This window comes from Fundulus heteroclitus, unplaced genomic scaffold (assembly GCF_011125445.2).
Source record: "Fundulus heteroclitus isolate FHET01 unplaced genomic scaffold, MU-UCD_Fhet_4.1 scaffold_68, whole genome shotgun sequence".
NCBI classification, from domain to species: Eukaryota; Metazoa; Chordata; class Actinopteri; order Cyprinodontiformes; family Fundulidae; genus Fundulus; species Fundulus heteroclitus.
Window position 1 is genome coordinate 1,044,331 of NW_023397121.1, and position 17,790 is coordinate 1,062,120.

Below are 17,790 nucleotides of genomic sequence, written 5' to 3' on the forward strand. Positions count from 1 at the left end.
CTAATTTCGGTGGATCGGATAAATGACTCGGATCCAGAATTCTGATCCAGTCATTTCTCTTTGTTAAATATCACACACAGCGATACAGTTACAGTGATCTAGTAACTTTAGTTCTATGTTTTCTATGTTGGTTTCGTCATCACGCAGAGCAGCTAGTCATGAGCAAACGTTGCGCTAGCGCCGGACCGAGCCAAGTCCGCCATTTGGAAATATTTCAGCAGGATACATCAACAAGTCCGACAGCAACATACCTGCAACGTGAACGTTGCGACAGGTGCTGATAGAGTTGGTAAACATGCCGATACGGTTCATTGACTGCTCAGTAGTATCAGCTCAGTGTCGCGTATCGGATCGGTATCGGCCGATAATCTCAGCCCAGGTATGGTATCGGTGCGTCTCTACTTTAGCTAGAACACCATTTCCTGAGTCCAGGCATCTCTGCATCGCGTCAAATCATTGATTTCTGGGATGTTTGCCTGAAATAAACACGCCGGCTCGGCCCGGCAGCGTCTGCTGCTTGTTTTGTGTGATTTAGGGGAACAGAGTCCACGGCCGGAACAGAACCGACCCAGATAACCGTTTCTGACCCGCTTCAACCTTGTTACAGAAACAGGCTTCAGTTCGGCGACAGAAAGACGATTTTAGATGTTTTCCATGAGGCTGGACGGGACATGACTGAGGGGGAGCCTCCCTGAGTCGGCGGTGGCCTAACAGCCGGGCTTCTGTATCAGTGGCTGTTTGTTGGATCAGCGCGTGTCGTTGTGTGAACCAGTGTTTGTTGTGCCTATCAGTGTGTGTTTGCTGTGTGTGAGCAGTGCTGTCGGGGTAATGGCCGTCCACATCATGGCTGCGTCTCTGCTCGCCGTCTGTCTCCTGGGAACTTTCCTCCAGGCGTCGGGTCAAGGTGAAGGTAGGAGCTGCACCTCTGCCCGGCTCGCTCCGCCGCTACGTCTACCGTTAGCTTCTGCCTCCGTCTCCAGAACATTAGAACATGAGAACAGTCTCTAGCACACAAATATCAACCAGAACCGGCAGCTTTCATCATCCAGCTCCGGTTCAGGGTGTAATGAGTGAAAGGTTTTAATAACTAAGTGATTTTATAATTAAATTCCTTCTAACATTAAATCTGAGCGACTCGTTTAAACATGAATGAACATTTTAGCAGGAAATTACTACATATATGTAAAGAAAACTTTGTCAGTGACTCAGGGGAACGTGTCAGGATTAGGTTTTGACTATTTGTTTTATCGGTATATCTGGTTTTATCAAACTGGAGCAACAACATTATAATATTTACAGCATTAGTTTAATTTAGAACGAGCCAGAGTCTCCCAGACCGACACGCCTGCCTCATTCAGGGCTTTCGGTTCTTTCCAGTGTTTCGTGGCGCTCCTGGGGCCCACACAGTGTTCCTGCGACCCAAACGGGCCAACCAGTTCTTCCTGGAGGAGATCCTGCAGGGCAACCTGGAGAGGGAGTGCCACGAGGAGCGGTGCAACTATGAGGAGGCGCGGGAGGTCTTTGAGGACGACAAGCAGACGGTGGGTCCGAAGGAGAAAGTCAGGGATGGTCGAGGAGATCCTTTGATTCTAACCGGTCTTTGTTCGTCTGCAGATCGCCTTCTGGACCTCCTACTACGGTGGGTTTCGATTCAGGCCAGACTTCAACAAACGCCTGATTCACGCTGCACATTAAATACAGATGAGCTCTGTGGTTCCCACCTGGGACCTTCGGTTTCTAAAGTTCTGGATGTTCTGTCTTCTGAGATGGGGACCAGTGCATTCCCAACCCCTGCCTCAACGGAGGGAACTGCACGGACAAGGTGGGGGGGTTCTCCTGCTCCTGCCAGCCCCCGAACTACGGACACATGTGTGAACTGCAACCGGAGCTGGTGAAGCCTCAGTACAAAGCTCCAGGTAAGGCCCACCTGGTGCAGAGGGGAGGCCCAGTGGGGGAGGTCCAGTGGGGGAGGCCCAGTGGGGGAGGTCAGGTGGGGGAGGCCCGATGGGGGAGGTCAGGTGGAGGAGGCCCAGTGGGGGAAGTGAGGTGGGGGAGGTGAGGTGGGGGAGGTGAGGTGGGGGAGGTCAGGTGGGGGAGGTCAGGTGGGGGAGGTCAGGTGGAGGAGGTCAGGTGGGGGAGGTCAGGTGGAGGAGGTCAGGTGGAGGAGGTCAGGTGGAGGAGGTCAGGTGGGGGAGGTCAGGTGGAGGAGGTCAGGTGGAGGAGGCCCAGTGGGGGAGGTCAGGTGGGGGAGGCCCAGTGGGGGAGGTCCAGTGGGGGAGGCCCAGTGGGGGAGGTCCAGTGGGGGAGGTCAGGTGGGGGAGGCCCGGTGGGGAAGGTCAGGTGGGGGAGATCAGGTGGGGGAGGCCCAGTGGGGGAGGTCAGGTGGGGGAGGCCCGGTGGGGAAGGTCAGGTGGGGGAGATCAGGTGGAGGAGGCCCAGTGGGGGAGGTCAGGTGGGGGAGGCCCGGTGGGGAAGGTCAGGGGGGGGAGGCCCAGTGGGGGAGGTCAGGTGGGGGAGGTCTGGTGGGGGAGGCCCAGTGGGGGAGGTCAGGTTGGGGAGGCCCAGTGGGGGAGGCCCAGTGGGGGAGGTCAGGTGGGGGAGGTCCGGTGGGGGAGGCCCAGTGGGGGAGGCCCAGTGGGGGAGGTCAGGTGGGGGAGGCCCAGTGGGGGAGGTCAGGTGGAGGAGGCCCAGTGGGGTAGGTGAGGTGGGGGAGGTCAGGTGGGGGAGGTCAGGTGGGGCAGGCCCAGTGGGGGAGGCCCAGTGGGGGAGGTCAGGTGGGGGAGGTCCTGTGGGGGAGGTCAGGTGGGGGAGGCCCAGTGGGGGAGGTCAGGTGGAGGAGGCCCAGTGGGGGAGGTGAGGTGGGGGAGGTCAGGTGGAGGAGGCCCAGTGGGGGAGGTCCGGTGGGGGAGGTCGGGTGGGGAAGGCCCAGTGGGGGAGGCCCAGTGGGGGAGGTCCAGTGGGGGAGGTGAGGTGGGGGAGGTACGGTGGGTTCTGGGGGCACCTCCCCATCTCATCCACTCTCTCAGTGATCTCAGCGTGTCCGACCGAAGGCCCCAAGGCGTGCCACCAGCTGTGCACGGCCGACTACTACTCCCACAGATGCTCGTGCACGTCCGGATTCAAACTACAGAGCGACAAGCGGAGCTGCCAGCCTGAAGGTTCGGAACCCCTCCAGCAAGGCATCATTCACCGGAGCGGCTGAGGCGCCTGAGATAACTGTTGTGTCTGTGTCCGCAGTGGAGTTCCCCTGTGGGAGGATCCCCGACGCCAACGGCCCCCTCTGTCGCCACGGGAGCTGCCCCTGGCAGGTAACGCGCTCTCAGCCAATCAGGAAACCCGGAAACCCGGGTTAGCCGCCTAATGCTCGGCGCCCCGGTTTGGTTTGTGTGCGCAGGTCTCCCTGGTCAACAGCAGCCAGGCGGAGCTCTGCGGTGGAGTCGTGCTCGGCCGCCGCTCCGTCCTGACCGCCGCCCGCTGCCTCTTCCTGAACTCAGGAGCCAATCCCCGACCCTCACAGTTCCACGTGGTCACAGGTACGAAATCCCTGTTTCGAAAGCCCGATGATCACATTAATACATTAAATGTGTCCTGATGATCACATTAATACATTAAATGTGTCCTGATGATCACATTAATACAATAATGTGTCCTGATGATAACATTAATACACTATGTCCTGATGATCACATTAATACACAAAATGTGTCCCGATGATCACATTAATACATTAAATGTGTCCCGATGATCACATTAATACATTAAATGTGTCCCGATGATCACATTAATACAATAATGTGTCCCGATGATCACATTAATACACTAAATGTCCCGATGATCACATTAATACAATAATGTGTCCCGATGATCACATTAATAAACTAAATGTCCTGATGATCACATTAATACACTAAATGTGTCCTGATGATCACATTAATACTCTAAATGTGTCCTGATGATCACATTAATACAATAATGTGTCCCGATGATCACATTAATAAACTAAATGTCCTGATGATCACATTAATACACTATGTCCCGATGATCACATTAATTGTGTCCCGATGATCACATTAATACATTAAATGTGTCCCGATGATAACATTAATACATTAAATGTGTCCTGATGATCACATTAATACATTAAATGTGTCCCGATGATCACATTAATACAATAATGTGTCCCGATGATCACATTAATACACCAAATGTGTCCCGATGATCACATTAATACACTAAATGTGTCCCGATGATCACATTAATACAATAATGTGTCCCGATGATCACATTAATACACTAAATGTCCCGATGATCACATTAATACACTAAATGTGTCCTGATGATCACATTAATACACTAAATGTCCCGATGATCACATTAATACACTAAATGTGTCCTGATGATCACATTAATACACTAAATGTGTCCTGATGATCACATTAATACACTAAATGTGTTCTGATGATCACATTAATACAATAATGTGTCCCGATGATCACATTAATACATTAAATGTGTCCTGATGATCACATTAATACACTAAAGCTTTCCTGATGATCACATTAATACACTAAAGCTTTCCTGATGATCACATTAATACAATAATGTGTCCCGATGATCACATTAATACATTAAATGTGTCCTGATGATCACATTAATACACTAAATGTGTCCTGATGATCACATTAATACACCAAATGTGTCCTGATGATCACATTAATACACTAAATGTGTCCTGATGATCACATTAATTCACTAAACGTGTCCTGATGATCACATTAATACACTAAATGTGTCCTGATGATCACATTAATACACTAAATGTGTCCTGATGATCACATTAATACACTAAAGCTGTCCTGATGATCACATTAATACACTAAATGTCCTGATGATCACATTAATACACTAAAGCTGTCCTGATGATCACATTAATACACTAAATGTCCTGATGATCACATTAATACACTAAATGTCCTGATGATCACATTAATACACTAAATGTCCTGATGATCACATTAATACACTAAAGCTGTCCTGATGATCACATTAATTCACTAAACGTGTCCTGATGATCACATTAATTCACTAAAGCTGTCCTGATGATCACATTAATACACTAAATGTGTCCTGATGATCACATTAATTCACTAAAGCTGTCCTGATGATCACATTAATTCACTAAACGTGTCCTGATGATCACATTAATTCACTAAAGCTGTCCTGATGATCACATTAATACACTAAATGTGTCCTGATGATCACATTAATACACTAAAGCTGTCCTGATGATCACATTAATACACTAAATGTGTCCTGATGATCACATTAATACACTAAAGCTGTCCTGATGATCACATTAATTCACTAAAGCTGTCCTGATGATCACATTAATTCACTAAACGTGTCCTGATGATCACATTAATACACTAAAGCTGTCCTGATGATCACATTAATACACTAAATGTGTCCTGATGATCACATTAATACACTAAAGCTGTCCTGATGATCACATTAATTCACTAAAGCTGTCCTGATGATCACATTAATACACTAAAGCTGTCCTGATGATCACATTAATATATTAAATGTCCTGATGATCACATTAATACACTAAAGCTGTCCTGATGATCACATTAATATATTAAATGTCCTGATGATCACATTAATACACTAAAGCTGTCCTGATGATCACATTAATACACTAAAGCTGTCCTGATGATCACATTAATTCACTAAAGCTGTCCTGATGATCACATTAATTCACTAAAGCTGTCCTGATGATCACATTAATACACTAAAGCTGTCCTGATGATCACATTAATATATTAAATGTCCTGATGATCACATTAATACACTAAAGCTGTCCTGATGATCACATTAATACACTAAAGCTGTCCTGATGATCACATTAATTCACTAAAGCTGTCCTGATGATCACATTAATACACTAAACGTGTCCTGATGATCACATTAATACACTAAAGCTGTCCTGATGATCACATTAATATATTAAATGTCCTGATGATCACATTAATACACTAAAGCTGTCCTGATGATCACATTAATTCACTAAACCTGTCCTGATGATCACATTAATACACTAAATGTGTCCTGATGATCACATTAATACACTAAACCTGTCCTGATGATCACATTAATACACTAAATGTCCTGATGATCACATTAATTCACTAAAGCTGTCCTGATGATCACATTAATTCACTAAAGCTGTCCTGATGATCACATTAATTCACTAAAGCTGTCCTGATGATCACATTAATACACTAAACGTGTCCTGATGATCACATTAATACACTAAAGCTGTCCTGATGATCACATTAATATATTAAATGTCCTGATGATCACATTAATACACTAAAGCTGTCCTGATGATCACATTAATTCACTAAAGCTGTCCTGATGATCACATTAATATACTAAATGTCCTGATGATCACATTAATTCACTAAACCTGTCCTGATGATCACATTAATTCACTAAACCTGTCCTGATGATCACATTAATTCACTAAACCTGTCCTGATGATCACATTAATACACTAAATGTGTCCTGATGATCACATTAATACACTAAATGTGTCCTGATGATCACATTAATTCACTAAAGCTGTCCTGATGATCACATTAATATACTAAATGTCCTGATGATCACATTAATTCACTAAACCTGTCCTGATGATCACATTAATTCACTAAAGCTGTCCTGATGATCACATTAATATACTAAATGTCCTGATGATCACATTAATTCACTAAACCTGTCCTGATGATCACATTAATTCACTAAACCTGTCCTGATGATCACATTAATATACTAAATGTCCTGATGATCACATTAATTCACTAAACCTGTCCTGATGATCACATTAATTCACTAAAGCTGTCCTGATGATCACATTAATATACTAAATGTCCTGATGATCACATTAATTCACTAAACCTGTCCTGATGATCACATTAATTCACTAAAGCTGTCCTGATGATCACATTAATACACTAAACGTGTCCTGATGATCACATTAATACACTAAACGTGTCCTGATGATCACATTAATTCACTAAAGCTGTCCTGATGATCACATTAATACACTAAAGCTGTCCTGATGATCACATTAATTCACTAAAGCTGTCCTGATGATGCGTCTCGTTTCCCAGGCAACAGGAGGGTCTTCCCGGTCCAGGCGCTGTTCCTCCACGAGCGTTTCCATCCAGACCACCACGACTTTGACCTCGCCCTCCTGGAGCTGGCCAGGCCCATCAGGTTCGGCCCCGGCCTCGGCCACGCCTGCCTTCCCACGAAGGACTTCAGCGAAAACATCCTGATGCATCCTGGGAGGGTGGGCGTGGCCGACAGGAGGGGGCGTGGCCAGAAGCAGGAGCTGGTCTACATGACGCTGGAGGAGTGTCGCAGGCAGCTGAGCGTCCCGCACCCACTCAGCAACAAAATGTTCTGCATGAGGAGCAGGAAGGCGGCGCCAGGGAGCCCAGACGGAGCGGCGAGAGGAACCGGGTGGACGGGGAGCAGCGATACCAACCAGAACCTGTCCAGACTCCTGGAGAGGCAGAACGTGACTGAGAGCGACACCAACCAGAACCTGTCCAGACTCACAGGGACGCAGAACGTGACTGAGAGCGACACCAACCAGAACTTCTCCAGACTCCTGGAGAGGCAGAACGTGACTCAGAACAGACTCAGAGGACATGCTTTGGACCGGAACCAGACTCAAACCGAAGAGGTTGTGACCGGGAACAGAGCGGAGAACCTAACGAAGCAGTACCACGGGTCACCAGCAGGGGGCGGCGGTCTGATGGCGGGCTCGGCGGTGGTGACGGTGGAGAAGGGAACGGCCTTCCTGACCGGCCTGCTGTTGTCTGCGTCCTCAGACGGCGGAGGCCAGGCGTTCACCAAAGTGTCCCGGTACCTGAACTGGATCAGGCCGCGGCTGCAGAAGGTGGAGAACCACATGACCCCCCAGATCAGCCAGTACCCGGAGATCCACTGAGCTCAGAACCCGGCCGTGGGTTCTCATCCACTTTAAATTATTGGACGTTCCGCAGTTTGTATAAAAACGTCCCCAAACTCAGAGCCTTTCCTACCTTCAGAGATTATTCCAAACTTAGTAAAAGACGACCAGAGCATTCAACGTTTGTCCTGTTTATAATTTCACTCACTCAGAAATAAAAGTTTTAAAAGTTAGTTTGTTGTGTTGTTCTTTTTAAAGTAAACCCCTAAAAACAGGAAGAGTCAAAGAACAAAAGCAGAGAAACCCAACGTCTACAAACCAAACAAGCTTTATTCAACCAGATTCTTAGAAAAAGATTACCCCCAGGGGCATCGTGGGTAACGTAGTCTAGGAGACAGAAGACAGAGGCGGGAACGGGTTCTGCTTACTGACCACCAGCTTCTGGTGCTGGTGGGAGATGTACCCTTTGATGTGACCCTGCCAGGAGACAGAACCAGAATCAGAACGGGTGTCTGCAGGGCGCCGGCGTGGCGTCGGGTCTGAGCGCGCTCACCATGTATATCAGGTTGGCCAGGAGGCACTGCACCTCGTCGATGTCCACGTCCTCCACCTGCATCATCCTCAGGGCCACCAGGAAGGCGTCCAGAGGCAGCTGGTGGGTCTTCAGCAGCAGATACCTGCAGCCAAACGCCGACATGCTCAGACAGAACCACCGCCCCGGGCCCGGAGGACCAAAGGGGGGGAAATACAGACCCACCGGTCATAAAACGGAACCATGCTGACCTATATCTATATCACTCTGTTATTTACCAAATAATTCATCAGAATAGTCTAGAAATGTGATTTTCTAGATGTTTTACAGTAGCTTTAGTTCATTAATGCAGACCCAACCAGCTGCAGTTAAAGGGCAGCGCTCTGGTATTTGCCAGATTATTTATCAGAATAGTCTAGAAATGTGATTTTCTAGAAGTTTTACAGTAGCTTTAGTTCATTAATGCAGACCCAACCAGCTGCAGTTAAAGGGCAACGCTCTGCTATTTGCCAGATTATTCATCAGAATAGTCTAGAAATGTGATTTTCTAGATGTTTTAAAGTAGCTTTGGTTTATTAATGCAGACACAACCAGCTGCAGTTAAAGGGCGTCGCTCTGCTATTTGCCAGATTATTCATCAGAATAGTCTAGAAATGTGATTTTCTAGAAGTTTTACAGTAGCTTTAGTTCATTAATTCAGACCCAACCAGCTGCAGTTAAAGGACAACGCTCTGCTATTTGCCAGATTATTCATCAGATGAGTGAAGAAATGTGATTTCTAGATGTTTTACAGTAGCTTTAGTTGATTAATGCAGACCCAACCAGCTGCAGTTAAAGGGCGTCGCTCTGCTATTTGCCAGATTATTCATCAGAATAGTGTAGAAATGTGATTTTCTAGATGTTTTACAGTAGCTTTGGTTCATTAATGCAGACCCAACCAGCTGCAGTTAAAGGGCGTCGCTCTGCTATTTGCCAGATTATTCACCAGAATAGTGAAGAAATGTGATTTTCTAGATGTTTTTAAGTAGCTTTGGTTCATTAATGCTGACACAACCAGTTGCAGGTAAAGGGCGGCGCTCTGCTATTTGCCAGATTATTCATCAGAATAGTCTAGAAATGTGACTTTCTAGATGTTTTACAGTAGCTTTAGTTGATTAATGCAGACCCAACCAGCTGCAGTTAAAGGGCAACGCTCTGCTATTTGCCAGATAATTCATCAGAATAGTCTAGAAATGTGATTTTCTAGATGTTTTACAGTAGCTTTAGTTCATTAATGCAGACCCAACCAGCTGCAGTTAAAGGGCGTCGCTCTGCTATTTGCCAGATTATTCACCAGAATAGTGAAGAAATGTGATTTTCTAGATGTTTTTAAGTAGCTTTGGTTCATTAATGCTGACACAACCAGTTGCAGGTAAAGGGCATCGCTCTGCTATTTGCCAGATTATTCATCAGAATAGTCTAGAAATGTGACTTTCTAGATGTTTTACAGTAGCTTTAGTTGATTAATGCAGACCCAACCAGCTGCAGTTAAAGGGCGGTGCTCTGCTTTTTTCCAGATTATTCATCAGAATAGTCTAGAAATGTGACTTTCTAGATGTTTTACAGTAGCTTTGGTTCATTAATGCAGACCCAACCAGCTGCAGTTAAAGGGCGTCTCTCTGCTATTTTCCAGATTATTCATCAGAATAGTGTAGAAATGTGATTTTCTAGATGTTTTACAGTAGCTTTGGTTTATTAATGCAGACCCAACCAGCTGCAGTTAAAGGGCAGCGCTCTGGTATTTGCCAGATTATTCATCAGAATAGTGTAGAAATGTGATTTTCTAGATGTTTTACAGTAGCTTTGGTTTATTAATGCAGACCCAACCAGCTGCAGTTAAAGGGCAACGCTCTGCTATTTGCCAGATAATTCATCAGAATAGTCTAGAAATGTGATTTTCTAGATGTTTTACAGTAGCTTTAGTTCATTAATGCAGACCCAACCAGCTGCAGTTAAAGGGCGTCGCTCTGCTATTTGCCAGATTATTCACCAGAATAGTGAAGAAATGTGATTTTCTAGATGTTTTTAAGTAGCTTTGGTTCATTAATGCTGACACAACCAGTTGCAGGTAAAGGGCATCGCTCTGCTATTTGCCAGATTATTCATCAGAATAGTCTAGAAATGTGACTTTCTAGATGTTTTACAGTAGCTTTAGTTGATTAATGCAGACCCAACCAGCTGCAGTTAAAGGGCGGTGCTCTGCTTTTTTCCAGATTATTCATCAGAATAGTCTAGAAATGTGACTTTCTAGATGTTTTACAGTAGCTTTGGTTCATTAATGCAGACCCAACCAGCTGCAGTTAAAGGGCGTCTCTCTGCTATTTTCCAGATTATTCATCAGAATAGTGTAGAAATGTGATTTTCTAGATGTTTTACAGTAGCTTTGGTTTATTAATGCAGACCCAACCAGCTGCAGTTAAAGGGCAGCGCTCTGGTATTTGCCAGATTATTCATCAGAATAGTGTAGAAATGTGATTTTCTAGATGTTTTACAGTAGCTTTGGTTCATTAATGCAGACCCAACCAGCTGCAGTTAAAGGGCAACGCTCTGCTATTTGCCAGATTATTCACCAGAATAGTGAAGAAATGTGATTTTCTAGATGTTTTACAGTAGCTTTGGTTCATTAATGCAGACCCAACCAGCTGCAGTTAAAGGGCAACGCTCTGCTATTTGCCAGATTATTCATCAGAATAGTCTAGAAATGTGATTTTCTAGATGTTTTACAGTAGCTTTGGTCCATTAATGCAGACACAACCAGCTGCAGTTAAAGGGCAGCGCTCTGCTATTTGCCAGATTATTCATCAGAATAGTCTAGAAAGGTGATTTTCTAGATGTTTTACAGTAGCTTTGGTTCATTAATGCAGACCCAACCAGCTACAAAGGGCATCGCTCTGCTATTTGCCAGATTATTCATCAGAATAGTCTAGAAATGTGATCTTCTAGATGTTTTACAGTAGCTTTGGTTCATCAATGCAGACCCAACCAGCTACAAAGGGCATCGCTCTGCTATTTGCCAGATTATTCATCAGAATAGTCTAGAAATGTGATTTTCTAGATGTTTTACAGTAGCTTTGGTTCATTAATGCAGACCCAACCAGCTGCAGTTAAAGGGCAACGCTCTGCTATTTGCCAGATTATTCACCAGAATAGTGAAGAAATGTGATTTTCTAGATGTTTTACAGTAGCTTTGGTTCATTAATGCAGACCCAACCAGCTGCAGTTAAAGGGCAACGCTCTGCTATTTGCCAGATTATTCATCAGATGAGTGAAGAAATGTGATTTTCTAGATGTTTTACAGTAGCTTTGGTTCATTAATTCAGACCCAACCAGCTGCAGTTAAAGGGCGGCGCTCTGCTATTTGCCAGATTATTCATCAGAATAGTCAAGAAATTTGACTTTCTAGATGTTTTACAGTAGCTTTGGTTCATTAATTCAGACCCAACCAGCTGCAGTTAAAGGGCAACGCTCTGCTATTTGCCAGATTATTCATCAGATGAGTGAAGAAATGTGATTTTCTAGATGTTTTACAGTAGCTTTAGTTCATTAATGCAGACCCAACCAGCTGCAGTTAAAGGGCGGCGCTCTGCTATTTTCCAGATTATTAATCAGAATAGTCTAGAAATGTGATTTCTAGATGTTTTACAGTAGCTTTGGTTCATTAATGCAGACACAACCAGCTGCAGTTAAAGGGCGGCGCTCTGCTATTTTCCAGATTATTAATCAGAATAGTCTAGAAATTTGATTTTCTAGATGTTTTACAGTAGCTTTGGTTCATTAATTCAGACCCAACCAGCTGCAGTTAAAGGGCGTCGCTCTGCTATTTGCCAGATTATTCATCAGAATAGTCTAGAAATTTGATTTTCTAGATGTTTTACAGTAGCTTTGGTTCATTAATGCAGACCCAACCAGCTGCAGTTAAAGGGCGTCGCTCTGCTATTTGCCAGATTATTCATCAGATAAGTAAAGAAATGTGATTTTCTAGATGTTTTACAGTAGCTTTAGTTCATTAATGCAGACCCAACCAGCTACAAAGGGCATCGCTCTGCTAATGCCAGATTATTCACCAGAATAGTCTAGAAATGTGATTTTCTAGATGTTTTACAGTAGCTTTGGTTCATTAATTCAGACACAACCAGCTGCAGTTAAAGGGCGGCACTCTGCTATTTTCCAGATTATTCATCAGAATAGTCTAGAAATGTGATTTCTAGATGTTTTAAAGTAGCTTTGGTCCATTAATGCAGACACAACCAGCTGCAGTTAAAGGGCGGTGCTCTGCTATTTGCCAGATTATTCATCAGAATAGTCTAGAAATGTGATTTCTAGATGTTTTAAAGTAGCTTTAGTCCATTAATGCAGACCCAACCAGCTGCAGTTAAAGGGCAACGCTCTGCTATTTGCCAGAATATTCATCAGATGAGTGAAGAAATGTGATTTTCTAGATGTTTTAAAGTAGCTTTGGTTTATTAATGCAGACCCAACCAGCTGCAGTTAAAGGGCGGTGCTCTGGTTCCAGCTCAGGTTTGTCTGCAGACCACTCAGACGGTGGAAAGGACCCATCCCAGTCTCAAACCAGACTACTGGTGGTCACCATGTTCACATCAGGCGTGTTCCTCCCGTCCCTCTTCATTTATCGCGGTAAATCTCATAAAGGGAAGGAACCGCAGCATCGACCCAGCAACACGAGTCCCTTTGACCGCACAGAAGCAGCGCGGTAGACCTGCAGGTGGTTTATGGGCTAACGGGTTTACGGCCGGCCCTGACTCACACTTTCTTGAAGAGGTTCCTGTAGGTGATGATCTTGAGCTTCTCCAGGATGAGGAAGATCCCGCAGCGGATGAAGAAGGTCTCGTGTTTGGACAGCGCCTCGTTGAGCAGCAGCAGGTTCCCCTCGCTGGAAAAGGAGCACACACTTCAGCTCTGGGAGGATCCACTTGCTGTGGCATCGGTAGACCCGCCCCCCTGCTTACCTCACGGCTTTGGTGACGTCGGCGAACTGAGTCAGGTCGTACTTCCGCAGCAGCAGGTGGGTCGGCATGTGGCCCTGAAACAGCAGCAGCGTGAGGTTCTGGTTTTACTGGATATTTATGCAATTAATATGCAAATAAATCATGGCTCCGACTTAACTCGACCTAACCGGGTCAGAACCAGTTTGGTTTATAGAGAACATGCATCAGCTCTGGTCTGTTAGCCCTGCAGTGGATCAGAACCGGGTCTGAACCCGCATGGTGATGGTTCTGGGAAGGTTTAAAGCTCCTACCAGCAGCATCTTGACCGGCAGCAGGTAGATCAGGATCATCCGCTTGTTCTTCTGGCAGGAGCGATGGCAGTGGTCGAAGGCGTAGGACAGCAGCTCCTCGGCTGCGGAGGAACGGCACAGTTTACGCTCTCCGCTCCACCCCCAGAACACCCAAACCCCCAGAACACCCAAAGCCCCATAACCCCCACACCAAGAACACCCCAAACCCCCAGAACACCCAAACCCCCAGACACCCAGAACCCCAAACCCCCAGAATCACCAAACCCCCAGAACCCCCAAAGCCCCATAACCACCCAAACCCCCAGAACACCCAAAGCCCCATAACCCCCACACCAAGAACACCCGAACACCCAGAACACCAAACCCCCAGAACCCCAAGCCCCCATGACCCCCAAAGCCCCAGAACCCCCAAAGCCCCAGAACCCCCAAAGCCCCATAACCACCCAAACTCCCAGAACCCCCACAATGCCCAAAGCCCCAAAACACCCAAGCCCCCAGAACCCGTCGGCAGCTGACCCGTCTTGAAGTCGCTGTCGAACATGGCCTTGCGGCCCACGTAGTACTTGTAGGTGACCTTCTGGGCGGGGCTGTAGTCGTTCTTCAGGTTGGAGCTGTCGATGGCCCGGATCAGAGGCTTGCACAGGTGCAGCTTGTTGATCTGCGGAGAGAACAAACAGCCGCTGGTCAATCGGACCTCGGCTGGACACGCTGCGGTCGTGGGGGCGGAGCCGGCACCTTGAAGTATATTTTGAAGAGCTGGTTGCTCAGAAACATCATCCCCCACTTCTTGGAGTCGTCCACGCCGGCTCGGCTGTGACGGGGCAGAACAGAACACGTGAGAACCCGGCAGAACCGGCGCATCAGAGCGGGTCAGAGCAGAGAGAGACGCACTTATCGCTGGCGCAGACTCTGAAGCAGCTCATCAGCTGCTCCGCTGCCTTCTCCAGCATCTCCCCCGGCTGACCTTTGCCCTTCTTCTGCAGCTGCTGCTCCGCCTGAAAACAGGAGCAAACCGGGCCGGGGCTTCAGGGAGGCGCTGGTTCCGGTTTACGCCCAGCAGGAGGCGCCATGCTGTTCTTTTACATTCTTCTACAAACAGGTTTAGCTCCATCGTGATTTATAACGTGTCTAAACATCATGAAATGTTAATTTTCCTCCATTTTATCATTTCTGTCCTTTAAAAACATTCATTTTCCTCCATTTTATAATTTCTGTCCTTTAAAAACATAAATTTTCCTCCATTTTATAATTTCTGTCCTTTAAAAACATTAATTTTCCGCCATTTTATCATTTGTCGCATAAAAACATAAATTTTCCTCAATTTTATCATTTCTGTCCTTTAAAAACAATTTTCCGCCATTTTATAATTTCTGTCGCAGTAAAACATAATTTTTCCTCCATTTTATAATTTCTGTCACATAAAAACATTAATTTTCCTCCATTTTATAATTTCTGTCGCAGTAAAACATTAATTTTCCTCCATTTTATCATTTCTGTCATAGTAAAACATTAATTTTCCTCCATTTTATCACTCCTGTCACATTAAAACATAAATTTTCCTCCATTTTATAATTTCTGTCACATTAAAATATTAATCTTCCTCCGTTTTATCCTTCCTGTTGCATTAAAACATAAATTTTCCTCCATTTTATCATTTCTGTTACATTAAAACATACATTTTCCTCCATTTTATCATTTCTGTCCTTTAAAAACATTAATTTTCCTCCATTTTATAATTTCTGTCGCAGTAAAACATAAATTTTCCTCCGTTTTATCCTTCCTGTTGCATTAAAACATACATTTTCCTCCATTTTATCATTTCTGTCACATGAAAACATTAATTTTCCTCCAGTTTTCCATTTCTGTCGCATTAAAACATTAATTTTTATCCATTTTATAATTTCTGTCGCATTAAAACATAAATTTTCCTCCATTTTATCATTTCTGTTACATTAAAACATAAATTTTCCTCCATTTTATAATTTCTGTCGCAGTAAAACATTAATTTTCCTCCATTTTATCATTTCTGTCATAGTAAAACATTAATTTTCCTCCATTTTTATAATTTCTGTCACATGAAAACATTAATTTTCCTCCATTTTATCATTTCTGTCGCATTAAAACATTAATTTTCCACCATTTTATCATTTCTGTCACATGAAAACATTAATTTTTATCCTTCCTGTGACATAAATCAGACGCTTCGTTTAACTCAAGCGTTGCCGCTGCTCTCAGACCAGACCCGGGGGCGGCGGGGAGGACCGTGTCTCACATTGTTGGCGAAGATGCGCAGGTCCAGGGTGACGGCGAACATGATGTGCAGGGCCCTGCAACACAAACAGGCAGTCATGGTGCGTTCGCAGCCCGCGTGTTCGCTGCAGCGTCGGCACACTCACCAGTTCTCCTCCTTGTGGGACTGGAAGGCTCTCAGGAAGGACGTCAGGGGTCAAGGATCTGATCACCGACTGCTGAACACCATTTACCAACATCTGACAAGACTTTTTAAAGGATATTGGACCACGAGCGTCTGGAACTTGTACGCCTCTACGAAGTCGTGATTGGCCACAGCGTAGGTACACCTGGAAAGCCACACAGGTGTCAGAACCCTACCGGCGGGGGTCAAGCGTCCAGCTGTGGGTCTCACCTGAGATGCGCCGCCACCATCTCATCGTACGGCGGCTCCAGAATCTGCTGGCACTTCTCCTCCGGGCTGGCCAGCTGAAACACGCACAGGTGAGCTCGTCTCCTGGCGACCCTGGCTCTACCTGAGGGGGCGGGGCCTTACCTGTAATCGGGGGTTGGCCACGTGCGGGTGCTTGAAGGAGAGCAGCTCGGCGCAGAAGGAGCCCTCGTGGTTCTCGATGGCCTCGTTGATCTGCGGGAGAACGCAGAGCTAGAACAAAGATGCGGAGCAGAACCTGAACAGGTGAGTCAGGGTGGAGGGCAGAGCTCACCTGCTGCAGGTACTGGTTGATGGTGATGTGAGCCATGGCTGATTAGGAGCTGCTCCCACCTGGAGGACACATGGAAACCGATAGATTTAAACCTGGACTTTGACTAGGCCATTCTAAGGCATGAAGCCAAGCCGCCCGCTGCAGCTCTGGGCGTGTTTAGGTGGTTCTGCTGGAGGAAGGAGCTCCAGTCGCTCACAGGTTCCTCCAGGACTGATGTAGTCCCACAGCATGATGCTGCCACTGCAGCCAAGCCAGACAGCTCATTAAAACGACATTTATTCTGATTTACTCAGGGTTTGTCGGTCATTACAGCCTGCAGGTGTTCATAAAAACATAAAGACGGTAATATTTTCTTCGTCACTCTACAGGAGCTTTAAAAAGCGTCCAGTAGCAGCTGTTGAGTCTAGTAATCTAATTAGCACAGCGCTAACGCAGCAACCCTTCTGCTTTTCGTTTATATTCCATTTAAAACATTAACCATTAACGCCGAAATCACAAACACGTTAAACATCAAAGGAAACAACCAGAAAAAACACGAACAAGCTAAGAAGATTTTGCCGAAAGACAAAACGTCCCTACTTTGAACCAAGCCTGGCCGCGGCGCTCCGTGTGAAGGTTTAGCCGATAAAGCGGTTAAAATTCTGTAAAAGCGGAATAAAAACCGCTGGTTTTAGACTCTAAACGCTAAAACATCCGGAGACTGACCAGAAACCAGCCGCAGAGCTTTAAAATGAAGTTACTAGCTGCAACAAACCCATCCCGCTTCTGCTCATCCGGTCAGAAACACGGAATGTTTTCACTGACGGACAACTTCCGGATCACCGCGGAAACACTTCCGGTAAAAGAAAGTTTACATTCTGACTTTAATTAGAAAGACGAAAAGTGTCGAACTTGAAAACCATGATTTAGATTCATGTTTTGTTACAGAAAAAATATTAAAACGGATCCGGAACAATTTGTTGTCCCGTTTGTGTCCATAAAAAAATAACAATAAAAAGTTAATAAAAATAGGATTGTCGTATTT

At 45.6% G+C, this 17,790-nt stretch overlaps 2 protein-coding genes across 2 annotated transcripts; one reads left to right on the forward strand and one right to left on the reverse strand.

The window, feature by feature from the left end:
- Positions 1 to 236: 236 nt before the first annotated feature.
- prozb (protein Z, vitamin K-dependent plasma glycoprotein b) lies at positions 237 to 8,217 on the forward strand. The gene is made up of 8 exons (XM_036133741.1): positions 237 to 910; positions 1,378 to 1,541; positions 1,615 to 1,639; positions 1,767 to 1,916; positions 3,027 to 3,158; positions 3,238 to 3,308; positions 3,395 to 3,533; positions 7,176 to 8,217. Exons 1-8 carry the CDS (start codon positions 829 to 831, stop codon positions 8,021 to 8,023), a joined length of 1,611 nt encoding a protein of 536 aa, XP_035989634.1. The 5' UTR covers positions 237 to 828; the 3' UTR covers positions 8,024 to 8,217.
- Positions 8,218 to 8,294: 77 nt separating this feature from the next.
- Positions 8,295 to 17,571, reverse strand: pcid2 (PCI domain containing 2). The gene is made up of 15 exons (XM_012858661.3): positions 17,346 to 17,571; positions 16,767 to 16,825; positions 16,598 to 16,687; positions 16,457 to 16,530; positions 16,326 to 16,391; positions 16,209 to 16,250; positions 16,085 to 16,139; positions 14,704 to 14,807; positions 14,548 to 14,623; positions 14,329 to 14,470; positions 13,813 to 13,913; positions 13,523 to 13,596; positions 13,321 to 13,446; positions 8,538 to 8,661; positions 8,295 to 8,461 (listed from the first exon to the last, which is right to left on the reverse strand). Exons 2-15 carry the CDS (start codon positions 16,800 to 16,802, stop codon positions 8,372 to 8,374), a joined length of 1,200 nt encoding a protein of 399 aa, XP_012714115.1. The 5' UTR covers positions 16,803 to 16,825; positions 17,346 to 17,571; the 3' UTR covers positions 8,295 to 8,371.
- Between the last annotated feature and the right edge of the window lie 219 nt (positions 17,572 to 17,790).